Source organism: Ambystoma mexicanum, chromosome 8 (assembly GCF_040938575.1).
Source record: "Ambystoma mexicanum isolate Mex_15411 chromosome 8, UKY_AmexF1_1, whole genome shotgun sequence".
Taxonomy (NCBI): domain Eukaryota; kingdom Metazoa; phylum Chordata; class Amphibia; order Caudata; family Ambystomatidae; genus Ambystoma; species Ambystoma mexicanum.
Window position 1 is genome coordinate 669,597,406 of NC_090929.1, and position 23,333 is coordinate 669,620,738.

Sequence of the window (23,333 nt, forward strand, 5' to 3'; positions counted from 1 at the left end):
GAGAAAAAGGAGGGAAGGACGCTCTTCAAGCCCTGCACTAAATGCAGAGTAAAAGCATCTTCGTAGAGGAAAAGCATCTACAATGTCTTTACTGCCTGCACCCGGACCACAAGGAGGTAGAGTGTGAGGCTTCTCGGAGAAGACAATGAAGGACAGGCATAACAGGCTGGCAGGATGGCTCAATTTGAAAAAGGCTCCTGCCCCATGCTCCGAGCAGGGTCATGCCTCACCCAGGACCGGCTGGTCTGAGGAGCGGTCTCCCTCTGGGAAGTCCTTTGAGGTCACCCCATCCGTGGGGGTCCAAGATAAGCCCAAGAACTGCAAGTCCTATTCCACGGGGTTCGCCGCTGATGCGGGTCTCAGGCTTTATAGGCCACAATCAATATCGCCTTCAGCCTCCGTAGCCAGCCTGCCATCAAGCTCCTCCTCAAAGAGGAAGTCGTCCACCCTGGCCAAGTTACAGGAGAAATCAGATAAGCCTAGGCCAGAGGAAGAGAAGGCCGCACTGCCCAAACAGGCTCAACCAGCACAGCCAAAGTCCTCGCCGACCACTTCGTCGACACCTACTGTGACGACCACGGCAGCGGTAGATGCTGATCCTACGAGGGCGGCTCCTATGGCCCAAAGGCTATCCCTGCCTCCGAGGCTGAGCAGACTGCAGGCACCCCTTTGAGGGGATTGGGGGGGGGGCGGGGAGAGGGGGTTCGGTAGCACCGGCCCAGATCCTGGTTCAAAACGCTCAGGGAGGTAAGGGGGTGGGGGGGCGAGAGGAGGCCCCAAAACAGCCCTCCAGGGTTTACTTTTCACCGATCGACATCTCATCCACAGACAACGATGACCAAGAGTCTGTCCATACGGTCCACGAGGATGACGACAGTGGTGCAGGGCCTAGCGATCCATTGTTCCCTTCGCAACTGGTGATGGAAATCCAGCAAGATTACCCCCAGCACTGACACTGGTAGTGCTGCAGGCCGCTGACCAGGCTCCACGGAAGAAGAGAAAGCGTCATCCGATGCCTCCACATCAGCCTCCTCCACCACGCAGGGCCCTACTCCACCAGCGGGCCTGGACACGGACACTGATACGGACACGGCCGCGACGGCCATTGGAACCGACGAAGATGAGGACTTTGTCACTGCAGACAATGAATCGCTCCACCTGGACGCCCCTCCTAGAGTCTCTCCACCAGATGAGGTGGGATAATTCCGCTCTGATTTCCAGGGCCTCTGAGCTGTTCAGCTGGTACCCCAGGAAAGAGGGCTTCTTGTATCAGCGACGAGAGTTCAAGAGAAAGACTACCATGGTGATGCCCATTCTGGACGACATTTTGGAGGCAGGCCTGGCCCTCGTGAAGAACACATGCACAGCTCCAACTAAGCGAGACCGGTCAGAGAAGAAATATCTGGTGCCGGACTCCGCTCCCAAGTGCTTGAGGTCGCAACCATGGCCGGACTTGATAGTGTCGGCTGCCACAAGGAAACGCTCGACTAATCCGTCTTCATAGTTATCAGTCCCCCCCGGACAGCGGGGGAAAGAATATGGACGCCATGGGAAAGAGACTGATTTACACGGCAACATCCAAGATCAAGGTGGCTAGTGCTCTGGAATCTTTGCCAAATATGACTGGGAGATTTGGTACAGGCTGTTCCTGATCCTGTTCCTGATCCTAGAATTCCTCCCCAACGGTGGCGTTGGAGCATGCCATTACTGGACAGGTTTCTGGCAGTTGGGAAACAGATTTTACCTTCGTTGGCAGGGATGGATGAAGGCCACGAACATTCGACAGGACGTTCAGGCAAAGGTGCTGGACATGCCCTTCGACTGAGAAAATCTGTTCGGGAAGGCGGTCGACGAATCCCTTCAAACCATAAAGACGGATACGGAGACTGCATGTTCCCTTGGCACTCTTTAACACCATCGCTTGTCTTCTTTTCACTTCTCCATGGGTAAATCGAGCAGATGAGCCAAGGGATTCTCCTCATCATACAGAGAGCCTCCCCTATCCTCCATGCAGGAAGCCTTCAGAGGTCTCTCCCAGGCTTACGGTAGCAGAGGTCAGCATTGACCTTCACCCCCAGGGGAGGGCGCCTGTGCCAGAAACAGGCCTGAACCGGCCAAGATGTCGGGCCCCACCCGTGAACCCTGGAGGGAGGCCGGCTGACGCGGTTCGTCAGCGAGTGGAGAAAGATCACCACCGACAGATGAGTGCTGGATGCTCTTGTCCAGGGACAAACCTTCGAGTTCCTAAGTATGTGCCCTCGTATCCCACCGGTTTCTCAGGAGCTCCACATCCCTCAGCTCCTGGAAGAAGTGCAAGCCATGTTACGGAAAGGGGTGATGGAGCTCATTCCACAATGACTCCGGGGCTCCGCAGTCTATTCCAGATACTTTCTGGTAAGAAAGAAGACGGGGGCTTGGGGGGGGTCGGAGACCTGCGCAGTCTGAACAAGTACCTGAAGTCACAGAAATTCAGGATGGTGACTTTGCAGCACATGCTCGGCCAACTGGAGGAAGTGGACTTCTTGACATCATTGGACCTGGAGGATGCGTACTTCCAGGTCCTCATCCACAGGAAACCTTGACATTTCCTACGGTTTGTGGTGCAAGGCCTGCACTACCAGTTCAAGGCCCTACCATTCGGCTTAAAATCAGCCCCAAGAGTGTTTACAAATGCTTGACCCCAGTAGCGCCCCATCTGCGTCTGCAAGGGATACACGTAAACCCATACCTGGACAATTGATACCGCCGTACAAGGAGGTGGTCACCACGGACACCTCTCTGGAAGGTTGGGGGCTCACATCGGACTTCTATTCGTCAGAGGAGGTCTGTGGCTTCCGTAGGAGAAGGATATGCACATCAACGTCCATGAGCAACAGGCGTGTTCTGGGCCCTCAAGTCTTTTCTGCCGTCTTGACGGGCAAGGTGGTGAGGATTTCCATGGACAACAACACCACCATCATGTTCTACATCAGAAAGCACAAGGGTCTCCTTTGCCAGCACTCTGCAGGGAAGCCCAAGACTTGTGGCACTGGGCCATCAGCCAGGGGATGTTCCTCATCCCTCTCCACCTAGCAGGCGTCAAGACACCATCGCAGACTCCCTCATCAGGGAACTGCGCTCCTGCCACAAGTGGGAACTTAGTCAGGATCAGGTGGCCCGCCTGTTCTTCAAATGGGGCCGACCCCCGATCAATCTCTTTGCCACAGCGGCGAACTCCAAATGCCAGTCGTTTGCCAGCATAGTCCACATACCGAGGAGCTTTGGGGACGCGTTCTCCTTCCCGTGGGAAGGTCTGTTACTGTACGCCTTTCCTCCATTTCCTCTCCTGCTACATGTCATCAACACACTCAGACAGTGTCGCTGCAAGATGATACTCTTCGCGCCGGCGTGACCAAGGCAGATTTGATATCCGGACCTGCTCAGCCTTTCAGCGTCACCTACAGTCAAGTTGCCGGTACTTACGGATCTGCTTGTCAGAGAGGGAGGTGCAATCCTTCATCACGAGCCAGGATCGATGAACCTGAAAGCATTGCTCCTGCAGCCCTAGAGTTTGGAGGCTGTGAGTTTCCAGCAGAATGCAGGGAAGTCCTCGTCAAAGCCAGGACGTCATTGATTCTAAAGTGCTACGGCCATAAATTGAAGCGTTTTGCTATGTGGTGCCGGTCACAGAAGATTGACCCTCCGAGGGTCGTGGCTCCACAGATCCTTCTCTACTTGCTGTCCTTGGCGAAAGCTGGACTTGCTCACGCATACATCAAGGTATACCTGGCGGCCATTTTAGGCTACAGCAGATCCCCTGTAAGAACCTCACTGTGGTCCCACAGACTCGTCAATTAGTTTCTCATGGGGCTTTTGCATTCTTTCCCGGCAGTGAAGGCTTGTGCCCCAGCATGGGAACTCAACGTGGTTCTGACAAGGCTCATGGGGCACCCTTTGAACCTGTGTATCAAGCCCCAACTTACTCTCGTGGAAATCGGCTTTCCTCATGGCCATCACCTCTGCCAGACGTGTGGGTGAGATCCAGGCCCTGTCCTGCAAGCAGCCGTATCTGAATTTCCACAAATCGAGGGTGGTGCTGCGGGCGCACCCCTCATTCATGCCGAAGGTACCATCGGAATTCCACCTCAACGAGCCTTTGGTGTTATCTGTTTTCTTCCTGAAACCTTCGTCTCCGGCGCAGAGGACCTTACATTCGCTGGATGTTTTTCGTACCTTGAAGTTTTACGTGGCATGCACAAAGATTTTTCGGAAGACTTCGCAATTGTTTGTTAACTTTGGACCTGTGACTAAAGGCCTTGTCCAAGGCTTCCATCTCAAGATGGCTCTCTAGCTGCATCATGCACTGTCATCGGCTGGCTAACGGGCCTCTGCCGGTCTGCCCGAGAGTTCACTCGACCAGAGCGATCGCTGCGACAACGACGTTCCTTTCTGGTGTGCCCTGAGTTGAGTATGTTCCTGGGGTAAGTGTTTACTTCTGTTGAGCCATGCCACCTCCTGTGGTTGTGTAATGTGTACTGATGTGTATTCGTTATTCTGGAGAAGGAACAAGCTACTTCCTGTAACTATTGTTCTCCAGCATGGGTTTGGCATGGATTCAAATGCAAACCCTCCCTCCGGCCCCTCTAAGGCTCTTCTTGGTCATACTGCCACTTTACGTGCTTACCAAATCTGAAAATGGCTGCCAGAGGTGGGGCTTAGGGAGAGGACTGTCATTGGATGGGTGCAGTATGACCCAGAGGACAGTGATTGGTTTAGAGGAGAAATGCAGTTTTCAAGGGAAAGTGAAACTGTTTTTTCTTTTACTGAGGATTCCCAGCCTGACGACGGGGAATATTCATGAGCATGTGAATCCATGCCAGACCCATGCTGAGAATGATAGTTACAGTAATTAACTTGTTCCTTCCTTGTAATCTGGGTCAATTCCTCTTCCCCAGATTCAATCAGGTTTTCAATCAACAGTTCAAAGGAATAAGGAAAGCTAGTTTCATATCAAAGTTCAAATAAAGTTCCTCTTCCACCAGTAAGTCTTTCCTTTGGGATTAACCAACAGTTCAAAATGTTCAGCAAGTCTTTTGCCTCTCCACTGGTGGTACAGAGTTCCACACAACTATTTTTTAGCAACAAAGCAAATGTACTTCCACAGTGCATCATTGTCAACAAAATTACTTCTGCAACAGTTCACAATGCACTCATCAGCAAAGTGGATGGGTCATGGAAATTCCACAACACTTAAACATGTGTTTTGTTAGTCTTGCCACTTCTTCTTTAAGACTTGTAATAATACCATAGTACTGTAATGATTTCTGCCTGGTACACTCACCTGCCAGGCCTATGATATGATATGATATCACTTGCCTCTAGGCCGCTGCACTATGTTCAGCATTACTGCACTTTCAGCTTATGCTCCATGAGTGGGGCAACCTCTGCACCCAGGGTCCTCCTAGACCTAAATGTAGGACTAGTACTTTTCGTCCTCTGCCCCCTTTGCCCCCACACTCCCTCCTCGCCCCCTCCCTAGCTTGGTCGCAACCGTAACACTTCATGCACTTGTGAGAAATGCCGTCCGGCCTAGTATGCTAGTTTTTTTGCTTCCTATTAGATCATTCACAAACTTCAAGACCTAAGAATGATTACTTTATGCCCTTGTTCCCTTCCCGCCTTGAAGCACTCCACCTGTGTATAAGCGCTTTATAAACAAACAATTAATTACATTACATATGAAATGATAAGTCATTTATAACGCGCCTGTAGACACTTGTTTCTGGGTGCGAGAAGACAAGCGGGGGGGGCAGAAGGAGGAGAAAACGACGATCTTACAAGGTGTTGTGTCATTCAGATCGTGCAAGTGCAGGGAGAAGTGCCGGGGGTGGAAGGGGAGTGCAGGTAACTCAGTAAGTGCTGCCGGAGGATAGCTCATAAGTGCAGGGAGACGAGGGACTGTAGGATTGCAGATACAGACGCTTAAATGCTGGGGGAACCCAGAGGCAGTGCAAACGGCAACTGGACATGCAGGAGCCTGGCCCGAGTTTCAGTGGGTGGCCAGGTAACCAGTGTGCGGAGCAGTCTGGGACCTCACCAAGGGAGAGGAAGAGAGACGGCGGAAGCGAAAAGCAAGGTCTTGCGTTGCTTCAGGAACCACAGGTGGTTCTGCTAAAGTTTGAGATGGGCAGGGAGGCTGTTCCAGAGGGAGGCCCAGCCGAGGAAAGAGATCTACCCCTCACACTCTGCTTGGAGAAGCGTCTGACCCTCAGAGTTGGAGGTGGATGAGTGGAGGGCTTGAGAAGCAAGATGTTTAGGAAGAGAAAGTTGGAGGTAATGCGGTCCCAGGCCCCAGAAAGGCTTGTGGACGATGCAAAAGGTCTTGAAGTTGATCCTTGCAGCCACATGGAGCCAGAGGAGAGATTTCAGAGCTGGAGCGATGCAATCCCTGGGTTTGAGGTCAAGGACAAGTCTTGCAGTCCTGTTCTGGATAAGTTGTAAAGGTCGAAGAGTAGAGACAGGCAGATTCGGAAAGAGGCTGTTGCAATAGTCCAGCCTAGAGAGAGGCAGGGCTATGGAGACAGAAAGTTTCTCGGGGAAAATGAGAACAGGCAGAATACCTCTGAGGAAGGTGCAGCTGATAGTGTGACTTCTTAGGGACGTCAGATATGTGAGGAGAGAAGGAGAGGGTGGAGTCGAAGATGACACCAAGATTCTTAGCCTCACAGGTAAGAGTAAGAAGAGTGCCAAGGGTGGGCGGCCAGAGAGAGGGAGGAAAGGAGTGAGTAGGTGTACTGATGAGGAGGATCTCAGTGTCACTGGCATTAATGCTGAGATCACTGGTGGCACACCATTGAATGAAATGCTGCCAGACAGTCTGGTATGAGAGAAGGAGCAGAGGTGGCTGAGGGGAGCCTGAAGGAGAGCTGGCTGTCATCAGCATAACAATGAAAGTTAAAGCAGAATGTATGCTACAAGGTCCCTTATCCTGGTGTACTCCCGTGCCATGTCAATATGAAACTACTACTATAAGTACTTCTGTGGAATAGTTCTGCTTTTTATACAACGTATAAAGTCTTTGACTTTTCCACAACCTCTGTGTTGACTACTTCTTCAGGGAAAGCATGAGATGTATTGATGCTGTTATTTTCCACATTTTTAATTGCCACATGCAATGCAGTTTATGCTCTTCTCCTTCTGAACACCTTCTGTCAGAAAGGCACCCCTCCTGCCACCCGTGTTCTCTCACTCCGGTTTTGACCAAATGCTGATATTGGGTTTCTCCCACCTTCCCACCTTTGCTCTTGCTGTTTGGCTTAGGCAATGCTTATTCAGTTCAGTTCTTTCTATTAACTCCTTTTCCCTTTTACAATAAGGTCCATACAGTGTCGGTTGCTTAACTGCCTCCTTTTGAGTTTGGCAATATTGGTTCTCCGATTAGTAATCCTCTTTTGGCTTTGGCAATAGTTGTTTGCTTTGGTTTTTAGAAATAGTGCGCTCGAGGGGTGTTGGCAATTATTCTGACCTTTAAATTGGATTTGGGTTGGAAGCCTGTGGCTGAACTGTTCGAGGGAGAAAAGAACGAAAGTTATGTTTCCGAAAAAAAGCATTCGGTCTTCTCTCTCTCCCCTGAACATTTGAGACTTTGCACTTGCCGCCACTCCACCCCCCCACTTACCTTGTGGCGACACACTTCCCTGTGTGCCGCCGTCTCGCTGTGTCCCTGCAACGCCTGTTCCCTTTCGTTTCCGTGAGCGGGAACCGGGGCTGCAGGGCCCTTTCCTTTTGTTCTTTTTTTTTTTATATACTTTTTAAAGGAACGGCTGCAGGGGACACCCCGCAACCCCCACTCACAGTATAGTGAGCAAGGGTGCGGGGGACATCCCGCAGCCCTTGCCACTGAATCAGGGATTTGGTCAAACTTTTTGGCCGTTCGCAATTTTCCAACGGCCGAAATTCGGCAAAATCTCCTATTCAGGGTTTTAAATACGGTCTTTTTGAGTGATTCGCTTTAAATTCACAATGATTCTGCCACTGTCTCCCCTATGTATCAGCATGATATTCAGAATAAATATCTTTCAGCTTTTCACCAGTTCGATACACATAGTATTTACTTTTCTGCCACTTTGATTCTTTATCATTAGTTCGGTATTCAAAATGACTGCGTTTGGCTAGCGGGTGGTTGCAGAGCGCTGCGGGGGCACACTATTCAAGTGCACTCACCGGGTTTGACTTGCGCGTCTGCTCACTCTGCTGCAGTTGGGTTCTCTGCTACTGGCAAACTGGAAAACTGTTTCACTCGGTTTTCTTCGTTCTGCACCTTTCCAATTTGGAGCGTTTCTCGCTCCACAGGCTTTCAGGTGCTCGCCTGTCACCCGAGCCTGTCTTGCTTTGGGGAAATTGTTCCCACTTCCCGCTGCGTGACCACTGCAGACAGAATCCCTGAAGGAAGAGACCCTCACAGAACCGGCAATTGTATGCAAAAGTCAGCGGTTCTGGTGTCTATGCTTTCCTTCAGCTGTAATCTTGATGTGGAGTCACGGCAAGCACTCCACCTTCCACTACTGCTGCTACTCTCTATGGCCTGTACCTGAGGGGGCGTCTCAATGTTCAATTCACTCCTTTTCACAGTTTCAACTTTACAGTAAGCCATTAGGATAGTAGGATCTCCGGGAAAATTAGTAAAGGGGGAGAAAGCGTGAACGTCGATCATAGAGCGGGTCATAGAGCGGAGAGCGGAGAGCAGAAGGGCTGAAGGGGCGGTGGGTCCCGTCGGCTCCTCTCCGGCTCCAGCGCCAGCTTCGGCTTCGGAAGGCGTGGAAGTCTCCCGTGCCGCATTGTCTTTGAGCTCGGGAGGGAAACGGATTAACGCGGTTTAATGCCCGCGGTTTAATGCCCGCGTGGCGACGGGCTGAGGTGAATCCCCCCAGGAAACTACGGCAGAACTCGCAGGCAAGTCATCATTCCGTGTAACATTAACTCCACTTAAAGAACAGTAAGCAGTAAGCAGCAAGCACTGTGTATTTGCGGTTGTAACCATACAATTCAGCCTTGACTTGATTTTTAGTTTCACCACAGTCCCCCAGTCCCCCCCGAACTGTAAAACACATGGAAGCAGATAGTCGCCGTCTTCGCAGCGCGAAGAAACAGGCGGGGCAATTGTGCTTGAAGTGATAAGAAATTCAAAGGGTTTGCTGCTACCCATTAAAAGTCACTCCATGACTAATGTACAAATAGACAACAATCACAATAGTCACAACCTTATTAAAGAAAACGAAAATGCAAATGCATGCAGAATTTCGAATACAACAACCTTACCTGACGTTATAGAAGAGGATGTGCCGAAAGTGCCGGAACCTGTAAAAAAAACACACAATAGGGAAGACCACACGCAAAGCGCCGCATCACCGGGCACAGGTATGCTGTTCTTGCAACAGCCCCCCGGAGGGGAGGCGGGGCGAGACAGCGCTGCGGCTCACGGAGATAGCGCAATGGCGAGTGTTGAAGATGCCAAGAATGATTGCAGCACAACGCAAACGGAGATGATGGCCCCGGTTCAAGTAAGAGAGTCGGGAAATCGAGAGGAGTCGTCCCGAGGAGGCGAACAGGAATCGGACGCCCAGAAGACAAATCAGGTCAACCAACAGCCGAGGTACGCTACACCTACAGCTGCAACCGTGAGCATCACTGCCCAGGTGCATGCAGCTCACACAGAAGAGGAGGTGAGAAACCCAGCGGGAGCAATACAAACCAATACCAGCATACTGGGAGATGAGCCCAGGGAGCCCCTCCTATCAACAGAAGAAAATCATAAGAAGAGGCCAAGAGAATCAAAGGAGAACACAACATGGAAGACAATCACACGAAATAATATAAAACATCAGAAAAACAAAAAGGGGCAATTGCGAACAAAAAACACTGTTAAATGCAAAAGCTTGCAAAGCAGCAAAGATGGGCTATGTAAAAACAAAGGCATCACTACAACAAGAAAACCAAGTTCAATGAAATTGCTAACTGATTTCTTTGAGAATCAGCTGCTAGCCAAATCCAAGAGATGCAGTGATCTATCCGATGCAGAAATACTCGCAGCAGTAAACGACACCATGCCACTAGCAAAACAGCGTAAAATGAAACACACAACAAGAAGTGGGCAAGACCACGAAGCAGTGACAGACGAACAAATGCTAGACATAGGGGATGAAATAGGGGATGAAATAGTAGTAATCAGCGACAAGGTAAACGAGGAAAAAGCGATAAAGAACAAAGAAATAGTCACAGGTCCCATGAGAATAGTAACAGCACAGCCTGCCGTGCTCATGGAAGCAACAGATGCTCATAAACTAAACAGAGAAGTGACAATGCCAGAGCCTGTACCAACATCAAAAGAGGGACAGGGAGGATCACAAAAAGTAAATAACGAACCAGAGACAGAGAAGATGATAGAAGCAGACCACAAGGAAGCACATGCGAGGAGCACACCAAAAGGAAAATCTGTAACACCACAGCCCACAATAACGGGGAAGTGAGAAAGAAATAACAAACAGCCCAGTACAAAAGAAAGCTATAACGAGCCCGTACTCCAGACCAACATTAGGAACCAGTACACAGCAGGACATCGAGGAGCAAGAATACCAAGACAAGCAAACGAAAATCAGAACACAGTGTACAGACCATGTGAACAATGTATCCCCATTGAGAACACAGAACCCCAGCGGCTGGCCACAAACGCCAAGAAGAAGACTTAGTGACTTCCCGCATGTGCACAGCAGGAACACTGCATTGCAATCTCCGAACAAATCGCATGAGCCAACGACAAAGAAAACGGATCTACTAAGGATCATGTCATCGATAACAATTGCACTAAATCCCTTTTGCAAACTGTATGAGACATTAAATGACACAGTAAAGGATCAACAGGTCACTCTTGCCATGGTTCTAACGAAAGTCCTCTTGCTGGAAGGATACATAACAGCAAATAAAAACAGTCAAGAACATACTGATCAAAAAATCAATTCTGATGGGCCAAATCACAGTGACAGGAATGGGGCGCTGCATGAAGCTAAAGGTAAAGAAAACAAGCTGAAAGAAGCTGAAACTCAAACTGAAACGGTCATCGATCTAACGATAGAACAGAAAATAACCAAAAGTGTAGAAATTAAGACCCAAATGAAAGACAATATGGAAACAAGGAGCATTAGCGATATGCAGCCAACAAGTACCATAAAGCACACACCAAAAGTGGTCCTAATTTTAAATAAAACCCCCTCACTTAATGAACAACAAGAGGATGGTGTAGCAACAACATACAAGATGTTTGACAAAATTACCACGAATAATGAAGTTAATAAGGGAAACACAAGATCTTGCATAGATAACAACAGAGATCCAATGATAGACAGGAACGTTAAGGAGCATGTAGACACAGCGGTGAGAGTGGAAAATTGGAAGACCCCAATGACATCGTCAAAGGACATGAAATTGCAGAGAAATCAACAAAACCAGATGCCAGTCAAAGGAAACAAGAACTGCGGCAACCAAGTAGCAAAAGAGTCGGTGGTGCTAATAAACCAAGGAGGAATTCCAGAGCCTGAGGACACATTAATGAATGTCAGCTTGTATGTAGATGACGCTGAAAATCCCCCCACAATGCCGGGATACACAGAGCAACTGACAAAGATGAGCCATCGTTCAGAAATTGAGTTGTCGCCAAAATCAAAAAAAGTTTGTAACAAGGTAGACAAGGAGCGAGACTTTGAAACTCTTGAAGAGAAACGAAATCGTTTGATCTACCATGCACATAATAGTGAGAAAAAAAATCGGGAAATGATAAAACAAAACTCTGTAAGCAATGAAAAAACAAAATCAGAATTGCATAATCAACACAAAAGTAGTGACGTAGAAGTAAATAAAAATCTTGATCAAACGTGCAAAAAAAGCAGGAGCCAAGAAGAGAAACTGGAATACACACAAACACAGTATAAACCACAGTACCAGCGACAAAAATCAAAAAGAGAACAACAAAGAGGCACTTACAATAGGGAAACAATAACGAAAGCAAACAGCAAGCATGATAAAAGGCGAGATCAATCAGAGAAAAGATACACGGCAGCCCAAGGTGCGACCACTCGCAATATAAGGCAGGGGAGAAGAATAGACGAGGACACCGAAAATGTAAAAACAAATAATAAAAGAGAATGCAGATGGATGATCAAAATAACACAAAGAAGTTGTAATAAAGAAGAGGTCATTCTAAACAGAAGAACAATTTTGGACATATTACATTACATGCGCGACCTACGATATATAATATCAGAAGACATACAAATCGTGGAACCTTGGCATACCAGAAAGGGGGCAGCAGCATTGTTACATTTTAATTCCAGAACAATATGCCAAATGATTGAGAAACATCATGACGACTTCTATAATCATGGATACCACATAGAAGAAATCACGATAAATAAACATCAAGCAAATATAGAAGTACAGAGGAACAAATCGGAAATCAAAAGAGAAAACAAGCAAATCGAAGCGGGTAACAATATGTGCGCTGACCAACTAAGGGGGGAGAACTTGCAAAAAGAACACAAAAGAACACAGGCCAAGAAAGTGGCACAAAGTCGATGCATAAGGGATAACATAACACAGACCAGGGAAAGTGAAATAAACAAACATGCCCTAACGCAAAGAAGAACAGGTGAGCAATACCACACGACAAAGGTACAAAGAAGCCAATCTGACGAGAAGGTGATAACAAGATCGGTGACACAAAGAGTAGACAAAAGTCCGTCCACACAGAAAAAAGAAGCTCCACAGAATAGCAAAACAGGACTATGGGGTTGGCTACCGAAAGCATTGTCCCGCCGACATAACAAATAGCCATCCTGGCAAGACAAGACGGCAACAAACGACCAGAACAGTGAGCGGGGCGAAACTGTAAAGTTATGCTCATGGAACACGAGAGGACACTCCCACTTAACCACACCAGGAGACCCCAATCTAGGAGAATTTGATATCATATGTCTCCAAGAGACATGGCTGCAACAAACTCCCACGATGGAAGGCTACCAGATCATTCTGGCACCTGCCGCAAGGGGAATTAAAGGACGTCCAACTTCAGGACTGATGATAGCATGTCGAAATGGATGTGGAGCTTCAATGGCAACAACAATAACCACCAACCAGTCAATTTTAGCAGTAATACTCTCCTGGGGTGAGGTAGGCAAACAAAAAGTGAAAAACAAAAAAGTTATGATAATCAACACTTACTGGAATCCAGTAACAACAAGTGCAAGAAAACTCAATGCAATGTGCAACGAGGCAATAGAGGTAGCAATGCGTGAATATCAAGTATCAACAATACTCGTGTGCGGAGACCTGAATGCCAATTGCAAAACAATACAAAAGGCAAGCAAAACCATAGCACTGCAAGCCGCAGAACAACGCGGCAAAGAATGGCTCAAATTCTCCGGCATGCATGGACTTCACAACGTAGATGAGGCTTTCCCAGTAACAAACAGAATACCAACATGGGAGCGTGCGCCTTTGGCAACCACGATTGATTACATATTTGTATCAGAATCACTACTGCATGACATCAAAGAGTTTAATGTGCGACGCACGTCCATGAGCGATCACAACATGTTAGTAATATCTTGGCTGGCAGATAACAACAAAAGCGGCCGAAATTTGCAACTCGAACCGAACGCACAAGGAACACGAATAAGAATAAGTGCGAATGAGATCATCAAAGCGACAGCAAAATACGAAGCAGATGCACTGACATCAACAGTGCCCGACATTGATTATCAACCACTACTAATTCCGCACATATGTCCGAGAAAAGGAAGAGGACACATGATGAAAACTGACACAAAACATGTATATAATAAAGAACTTATTGCAAAAAGACACGAATACAGAAAAGCGCTACGTAACGCACGCAAAAGATCCATCAATGAAACACCCGCAAATATCAGGAACATAAAATCAAGATACAAAGCATGGGTAAGAGCCCATAGATATAAATTGTATCAAGCTGACGCGGAACAAATTATCAAGGCTCTCATTACAAACAACAGCAGACATTTCTGGACTCTATTAAGAGATACAGAGCAAACCCTTGAGAGACAAATTTTGAACAACATTAGTCAACATGCATGGGAACAACACTTTGAAACAGCTTTCAAAGCAGAAGAACCATATACCGGCATTGAGACACAATCGAAAGCAATAAACTGGGTCAATGTAGAAAATAAAGAAGACATTTTGAATATAATCAAGAACTTAAAGAACTCCAGAGCACCTGGTCCAGACGGCATTACCAACGCTGAATTAAAAAAATATGCAAACGAATGGACAAGTTTCATAAGTGCTATTTTTCGACGCTGCACAGAACTAAAGTCGATACCTGAATCATGGACAAAAGCTATAATAGTCCCGATTTACAAAAAAGGGAATCTTACAGATCCAGCAAATTTTCGTCCGATTGCGTTATTGGACGTGATAGGCAAAGTATACGCAACGTTACTAATGAAAAGATTTCAAACATGGGCTGCATCAGCAAAATGCAATGATGATTATCAAACTAGCTTTAAGAAAAACGCAGGAACCTCGTGTAACATTCTGGCGTGTAACATCTTAAAAAGCAAAGCACTGCAATACAAACAGTGTCTTTTTGTAGTATTCATTGACTTCACTCAAGCTTTTGATCGTATTGAACGGCCGATCCTATGGAGAAAACTAAAAGAATGGAATTGCCCGGAAGACATACTAGCCCCGATACAGGCTCTTCATCGTGAAACCAGAATGCGAGTTCGTCTCAGCCGAGAAGGGGATTTGTCTAATGAAGTCAAGAGCACCCGAGGAGTCAAGCAGGGATGCCCGCTGGCTTCAGCGCTGTTCATCACCTACATTGGGGACATTCAAGACATTGGGCAAACAATAAGGGTATTCCCGCCAAAAATCGGAGTCACAGAAATCGGCCATCTCCTATATGCGGACGATCTAACTTTTTTTGATCAAACACAAATAGGTCTGCAAAGAAAGTTAAGTGCCCTACAGCAATATGCAACAAGCAACCACCTGGAAATTAATATAAGCAAAACAAAAGTTATGATCTTCCAAAATCGTGAGAAAAAAAACAGCAATTTCAGATGGCGGCTGGGCCACACTGAAATCGAGTCCGTCACCTCATTCAAATATCTTGGAGTATTCCTAGACAGTTCACGCCAAGAAAACACAATGCAAGCGGAACTGTTTGGAAAGACAAACTAGCAGCCCAAGCAAAAGCTATCGATGGCAAATTTGGGAAATACTCACTTGTCCCAGTTTTAAACTTCTATAAAATGAAGGTCGTACCTACCTTGACATATGAGATGGAAGCGATGCCCATGATGCCAAAGCAAATATGGGCTAAACTAGAGGCCCGATTTTGGCGAAAAGTCTTGAAATTACCCCAATCGACATCAGGGGTGGCCATACGCCGAGAACTCAGCCTGCAATCTTTAAAATGCACAGTGGTGTGCAACACCATAATGCTCTTTAGGAAAAGCAGAATGGACACCAGCAATAAAATCTTCAATATGATTAAATGCGAAATGGATGCCAGAAACTGTCAGATGCTAATAACATGGCAAGAGGAAAATCTAGGTGTATTATGTGATATAGCATCGGACGAACAAGAACTGATTGAAAATCCATGTAAAGTTCTACAAAAAATTAAAGATGCAGATTGGGCAATGACGATCGACGTTACAACAAGATCGAAACTTATGGCTCACTTACCACATAATATATTGAAACAAAACGAGTTGCAAGGCTTCATAAACCAATTTCCAAATAAAAAGGCGCAAAATTTAATTTTACGAGCACGACTCAACATAATGAAAACAAATGAGATACTTCATATCAGAGGACAAACAGCAACTAACGATTGTCGTTTTTGCAACAATGCCAGCCACCCTGTCAAAGAAACAATAAGACATTTGCTCATGTCATGCCCAGCAACGAATTTCATTAGACAACAATATTTGTCACACATGCCCGGTTTTAACATATTACACGAGGAAAATACCTGGTGGTGCAGGCTCATTGGGGGTGATAAAATCACATGGCAAGTTGCAGCAGCAAAAATGTTAGAATACATCGACCAACAACTACTCAACAACAATGGGTGTCACCAAGAACAAATACAACAGTGACCACAACATCCATCAAATGAACCGGCAAATCACAAATTGCCCACAGTTAGCGACAAACTGATCGGATAAATAATCGCATGAAATGATGAGAAGACCTGTATTGTAAAAATCCAATGTGATTAAACAATAAAAAAAAAAAAAAGGGGGTTTACTATTCTTCCTGACCTGCTCTCCCCACTCACCCCCATGTGATCCTTCCTCAGAACACTGCCCTTAGGGTCATGATCAGGAAGCGCCTGACTTTCCCTGGTCAAATGAGAAGGGTCCCAGGCCAGGATTTTTTGGGGAATCATCTCCGATTCATCAGAGTCCTCTGAGGTCATCACCAGAGTTGTTGTCCAGCAGTTGGTGTTTTCTGGGTGTCTATCTGTACAGAATCCAGATCCAATTAATCAGGGCACCGAACTGCAAACTACCCAGACCCAAATTCCCGAAGCTTTCAGTGACCTCTGAACCAGCAACCACTGTTCTTCCTCCAATGGATCCACGGCACAAATTCAGAAGGATCAATAATTTCAGGAACTCTGATGATGGTCCCTAAGTAAAGCGGGTGAGCCGGTCAGATAGCACAGCGAGTAGAGTGCTTGCTTTGACATCTGTGCAGAGCCTGCTGACACAGGTTTAAATCCCGGCAGGGCCAAACTCAGCCTTTCATCCTTCGGAGGTCGATAAATGAGCACCACACACCGTGGGTAATAAGTATCGCTCAGGCGCTTGAGGCTTCGTAGCGCGATATAAAAGCAAATTATTATTATTAAAAATAACGGTTTTGCCCCTCCAGCTCCATATTGTTGTATGGGTGTAATGTCCTAGACCTATCTCTCCCTTGCAGAGCTCTAAACGGTGGTGTCCTGGCCTGGTATTCTCCCCTGAATCTCTCCTAAGGCGGCCGGCTGGATTGGGAGAAGTCTGTTGAAGACTTTCCTCTTTTTTTTAATACAGAATTTAAGAACACTTACAATCTTCTTGTTGGCTCATGCAATGACCTAATGGACTCCTAGCCTCCTGAAAAAATCCTTTATTGGTGCATGTGAGTCCAAGGGCACTAGGCCTCTGCTTTTCTAGCTAGGGAATGTATTTTTTTTTGTGAAGGTATTTGCTAACTAACTTCTTGTATTATAAACCTATTTATTCTCCAATTATTGATTGCTTACCTGGTTCCATTTCTTTATTCACTTGCTTACCGTATCTGGAAATCTATCTCTAACTGTATTTAAAAGTGAAGTGTTTGTGTACAAAAGGTGAATGCGTTTTGTTTAGTGGTGAATGTTTTAGTGATTTACTTGCATGCATTTTTTCATTGCTTAGAGTTTGTCTTAGGCATTATTTGTTGAATGATCCTTTTTGTGGTGGAAGTGAAGGCTGCAGCTCTAGAGTTGTTTAACCTGCAAGTGTCCCTTTCCCATGAGGGACCGAGAAGGGTTGGAGTCAATCACTTGCCAAAGGCTTATAAACCTACACGTTTATCATTAAACACCTTAGTGCTTTGCCAAAGGTTTCAATTAGCTTTTTTACAAGTGCTCATTTACTCCCTCTCCAGTGGATGTTGATGCCGTGGCAATGGGTCATGCTTGTTTTGTCGCAATCTGTTTCTAAAATACCTCTTGACAGAGGCCTTAATCTTCTAAGCACTGCAGCGATGTTTAGTTTAAATATCCCATTCAGCTGTACACAATTTAGCAACCAGGGAAAGGAGGAAGGCCCAAGTCAGGCATATTGGGATATGCACCTATGACTGCAGTTGCTTTCCCCAAACTTCTTTTTATTGGTTTTATGCATGCAAGCTTCCAAAATGACATTGGACATCAAGAGCGCTACACAGAGCTTAGTTATAATGGAAATAAAGGAAAATAAAAAAACATAAACAGGTAACGGAGAGAGTCCTTAGGAGGGAGGAGAGGGAACAGGGGGGAAATACAGGGAGACAGCAAATTTCACAACATGCTTAGTTCAGGGAGACAAATCGCGTTGGCGTAGTTGATCACGGAGCTCTCAAGGCGCTAGTTCATGAGATAACTTGGTATCAGCAACCTGGGCTGTTATTCCGGAACCCCTTTGGCCCCGGGAATTTCAGTCTGCTGCTTAGCGCTCTCGGGTCCGGTGTTTTAGTCTAGCTTCCCCATCCAGCGAAGGGTAGGGGGCTGTCTTTCCACTCCAGGGAACTGCTGGGTGTAGTCCAAGAAGGGGGCCCAGGTCTGGTCGAACTTGTTCCTGTTGCCGAATCTGATGGCTGTAATTTTTTCGGCCGCACCTATGTCCCGGCACTTGGACCACCACATTGGGATTGCTGGGACTTTGGGGTTTTTCCATAGTCTGGCTATTGATATCTTTGCGGCCGTTAGTAGGTGCGAGCACAGGTCTGCCATCCGGCATGTTAGTGGGAATTGGCCCTCGCCTGTAGACCCCAATAGGACAATTCCTTGGTCCCACAGGATTGTGAGGTCTGTAATCCGCTTGATTTGTTCCAGGACGTTTCTCCAGAATTGGGCGGCTTTAGGCCAAGTCCGTAAGAGGTGAAATAGCATGCCTGTGTCCGAGCAACCTCTCCAGCAGTGCGGGGGATAGTGTGGTTACATTTGTTGAGTATCTCCGGCATTCGGTACCATCTGTAACACACTTTATATGCCCCTTCCTTATTTGTTATGCACTTGGAGCTTTTGTGAGCTCGGGCCCAGATGTGGTTCCATTGCTCTGGTTCGATGGCTCTGCCTATGTCTTTCTCCCAGTTCAGCATGTAGGCCTCTTTTTTGCTTGGGTCTGTTTTGTTGAGTAGCTTGTACAAGGAGGATATTTTCCCCTTTGGGGGGTTAGTCGTGAGTGTTCGTTCTAGGGCTGTTAGTTCTCTGCTTCTGTGTTTGCTTATTATTTCACTTGACAGCCAATGCCTGAGTTGTGCATACCGGAACCTCTCAGTCTCTGGGACTTGGAATTTGGCTTTACAGGCCTCGAAGTTCAGCGGGGCTCCATTCTCGAAGAAGTCTGCGAGGTTCCATAGTCGTCCTTCCTTCCATTTGCTGAAGCTGTTTGGGGTGATGCCTGGGGTGAAATCTGGGTTGTCCCATATGGGGGTGAGTGGACCTGTCGTGCTTCTGCACTTCCTTAGCCGGGCTGCCCTCTTCCAACTCATCGCTGTGTTTCTAGTCGCTGACAGGGGGTCTCAGTGCAAGGCGTCTTCATATGCAGAAGCGATTCTATTGGGCTCAAGCACCAGTCTTCTTCCAGCTTCAACCATCAGGGCCGGTTGGTGATTGACTTCCATGCAAAGGCATGCGAGAGCTGTGCCGCAAGGCAGTATCTGGCCACATCTGGGACCCCTAAGCCACACATCGCTGAGCTCCATAGCATGATGCGCTTCGGAATTCGCGCTTTCTTTCCTTCCCAGACGTATTTCAGAATGTCTGCCTGCAACTTGTGGTTGGCCTTCTTCTGAATGTTTACTGGGAGGGCTAGGGAGTAGTAGAACAGCCTTGGGATCAGGTTCATCTTCAGTGTTGTGATTCTTCCGAACCATGATATTTCTTGCTTCTGTCATTTCTAAACTCTCTAATCAGGGGAAGGAAGTTTATTTAGCATATTCTTTCTGTATTTCGTGGTAGCTGGACCCCCAGGTAATTGAGTTGTGATTTCGCCCATGGGATTGGATAGTTAGCTTCCAGCGCTTCCTTGGGCTTTTTCGGCACGTTGATGCTCATTGCCGTAGACTTTGTGAGGTTTACTTTAAATCCTGCGGCCTCGCCAAATGCTTCCAATTCTAGCCACAGTGCCTTCATGGATTCTTCCGCTCCGGTTATCGTCGGTAGTACATGGTTGGCATATAGGGCTGCTTTGTAAGATTCTCCTTTAACTTCAAGACCATGTATTGCCGAGTTGCAGCAAATTCTACTGGCGAAAGCTCCATCGAAAGTGCAAATATGAGTGGGGGGAAGAGGGCATCCTTGTCTGATGTCTCTTGTTATGTTGATTTTGATCGAGCTGGCCCAGTTAATTTTAAGCCTCGTAGAGGGGTGTTGGTAGTTAGCGTTCATTTTACGAAGTTTGGGCCAAATCCGTAGTGCTGTAGTGTTTCTCTAATGTAGCCGCAGTCCAACATGTCGAAGGCTTTATGTGCATCGAGTGATAGGACTACCATTTCCAGCCCCATCTTGTTTGATGACTCCATTATGTTCGTGGTTCTCCGAATGTTGTCTTGTGTGCTGCGTCCTGGGATGAAACCCGTTAGGTCTGGGTGAATTATGTCTGGAAGGATCTGTGCTAATCTGTTCGCCAGGATTTTTGCGAACAACTTGGCATCATTATTTAACAGTGTGATGGGCCTGTATGATGCGCATTGGTCACAGTCTTTCCCTGGCTTTAGAATGAGGACTGTCAACGACTCCTCCATCGAGGGAGTGGTGGATCCCGTCGTCAGGAATGAGTTGAACAGGCTTGCTTGTTGGGTCGCAAGGATGCGGGCAAATTTCATATAAAATTGGGTTGTCAACCCATCTGGTCCCGGGATCGTGTTTTTCAGGGAGCAAATGGATGACTGCAGTTTCTATACAGATCATTGAAGTTTAACTCGAAGCGCTACCTTAATGAAACCTTTATTTGAGAAAGCGCTTATAGAAGAGTACCCCTGCTGTAACTATTTAATTACTTGACTGTGTCGCCTATTCTGGATATCAGTTACAACAGTTGGTTACTTGCACATATATTCTTGAGAGAACTTGACAAACCTTGCCATCTCACAAAACGTCTATCTGAGAACCACAGTCTGTTAACTGGACAAGCCTGCCCCTCCTAACCTGCAAGCAGTATGTGGTTGTGTTCACTCTTATATTGATACTTTGAGTCTTGATGAAAATGCCCACACCATTGTTTTTCCCCTTTGGAAGAAAGTGTATGATAAAATATGTGTTCTATAATTTTCTGACTTAATCTTTTTTTAATTTGCTTGCAGCTGAAAATTACACAAAGGCCATTGAGTGTGCCAAAACGTTTCTGCTTTTCTTTCCCAATGATGAAGTAATGAATCAGAATTTAGCATATTATGCAGCAGTTCTTGGTGAAGATCAAGCCAAACTAATTCATCCCAGAGAGGTGAGTTTATTTTCTTAATACAAATTAGGTCATTTTGGGATTACTCTTTATCTTTAAAGTAAACAGAATAGTAACATTAACTTTACCCAGTGATAAGTTTTAAAATATATACCCATTTAATTGTACATTATTTTGTAGCACCGTAGCTAATGTGTGCAGTTTGTGATGTGGCACATATCTTTCGAACACTAAAACTACTCTGTATTACATTATATTTCACAGAAGACCCTAAAACTGGCTGAAATGTGTCTCTTTCCTTACAGCATCATTGGCATATCAAAACAAAATTGCAGGTCTAGAGAGATGTGGCCAAAGTAAGCTCACAAGACTGCACTCTTGTTTTGCACTTACCCTCGCACAAGCGTGCCCTCTGGGCCACCCAGATATCTTGCGTGTAGGACAGGGCGCATTGAAACTGCTGAACATATTCAGCTACATACACAAACACTGTAGTAAATGGTTTTGTGTTCTGTTTACTGCGTTTACCTTATACATACCTTTTTCTCAATTGTAGCATGTTGATGTGCCCCATATCACTTAAAAGCATCAGAAAGACAATATGATATTTATATTAAGCCCGCTGGAACACAGCATTTATTGTATGCCGCCATCACCCGCAAGGCGGAAGCCCGCGGGAACAAGGAGGCAGGAGTTTCTGCAAGGGAGACTGCTGCTGCTGCCTCTGAGCACCTGGCCCCAGCCTTCTTTGTATCCCGCCATCACCCACAGGGCTGAAGCCTGCAGGAACAAGGGCATGGGAGTTTCACTCCTACAGGGAGTTCTGGAGGGCTGGGGCTATGTTTAAACGGACTCACTGAAAGCCAGAAGGAGTGGGAAATGGCAGAAGAGAGAATTGAAATGTGTCATCTAATGTGGGGTAAGGCTGCAACTTTATCTTGAACACCCGGTATAGAGACCTTGCATGGACCCTGCCCCAGCCGCAGTGCTCTCTTCATGCCCCACCTCTTCATCAACGACCTGACTCTACAGCACCTTGCTGACCTGATCCTATAGCAGTTTGTTGCTTCGTGAATGTCGCAGAAAAGCTGAGTCACTTGAGTCACGATCTGCTGATCCTGCTGAACCTGTTATAAACTCATTAATATCATCCCCAAGATTTTTGCTGTTGGGAGAACGCTAAGGGGACTCTATTGTACTGCTCATAAGTGTGCAGGAGCGAGCAGGGGGAGTTGGACTCAGGCAGCCCTCTTAAGCTGTCGAGCGTGCCTCGCTCTGCGCTGTTTATCGCATATATTTTGCACAGCCTAAGCAGCACAAGCAACTCAAGTCGCCTAAGGGGTGAACTTGGACTGGAATCAAATTGGCTGTTTGGCTTATTTTTAATGTAGCGTGGCGAAGTGGGTCCACCTCCATTGCACTAATAATTGCAATTAATAAAACCAGCTTTGGCTGAAGGGAAGTGTGGTGTTGGGCAACGCAATCAAGTTCCTTACTAATAATTTGTATCCATTGTTTCCATTTTTATTATTACGTATTATTGTGCATTGTTGTTTCTGATGTTTTTTAATCTGCTTAGAATCACATGCTGTGCATAGTCCGACATCCAGTGGTCACTGTGGAGTATTGCATTTTGTTTTTCGTAGTCGAAAAGGGGACGTCGATAAAACATTGTTACAGACACGCCTTATCGACGCCCCCTTTTCGACTACGAAAAACAAAATGCAATACTCCACAGTGACCACTGGATGTCGGACTATGCACAGCATGTGATTCTAAGCAGATTAAAAAACACGCCTATAGTGACGTGCAGTGTACCCACAAACCCTCACGCGTCGAGGTCCCTCAGATTGTTTTTTTCCGCTGAGTTATTGGTCGCCTTTAAGCGGAGCTCCTCGAGAGACATTGCGAAATCATTTCCTCGACCCTTGGTCGTTTTATTATTATTAACTATCACATAGATCCCTCCCTCGACATAGCTGCCAAGCTGTTCTCTGCCGAGCAAGATCTTCGACGGAGGGACGAGCGGAGGAGATCCTTCGGCGCTGCCGAACACGTGGCCGGGCCTCGCCGGCCTAACACAGTAGGGAGAGTGGGGTTGTTGGTCATTTCTTT

At 46.6% G+C, this 23,333-nt stretch overlaps 1 protein-coding gene across 1 annotated transcript in view; it reads left to right on the top strand.

Moving 5' to 3' along the window:
* The window catches only part of P3H1 (prolyl 3-hydroxylase 1), a 471,788-nt gene that overhangs the window by 122,410 nt on the left and 326,045 nt on the right, over positions 1-23,333 (top strand). The window contains exon 5 of the mRNA XM_069610462.1: positions 21,121-21,260. Coding sequence (XP_069466563.1) covers positions 21,121-21,260 — 140 coding nt within the window. The remainder of the gene's footprint in view (positions 1-21,120; positions 21,261-23,333) is intronic.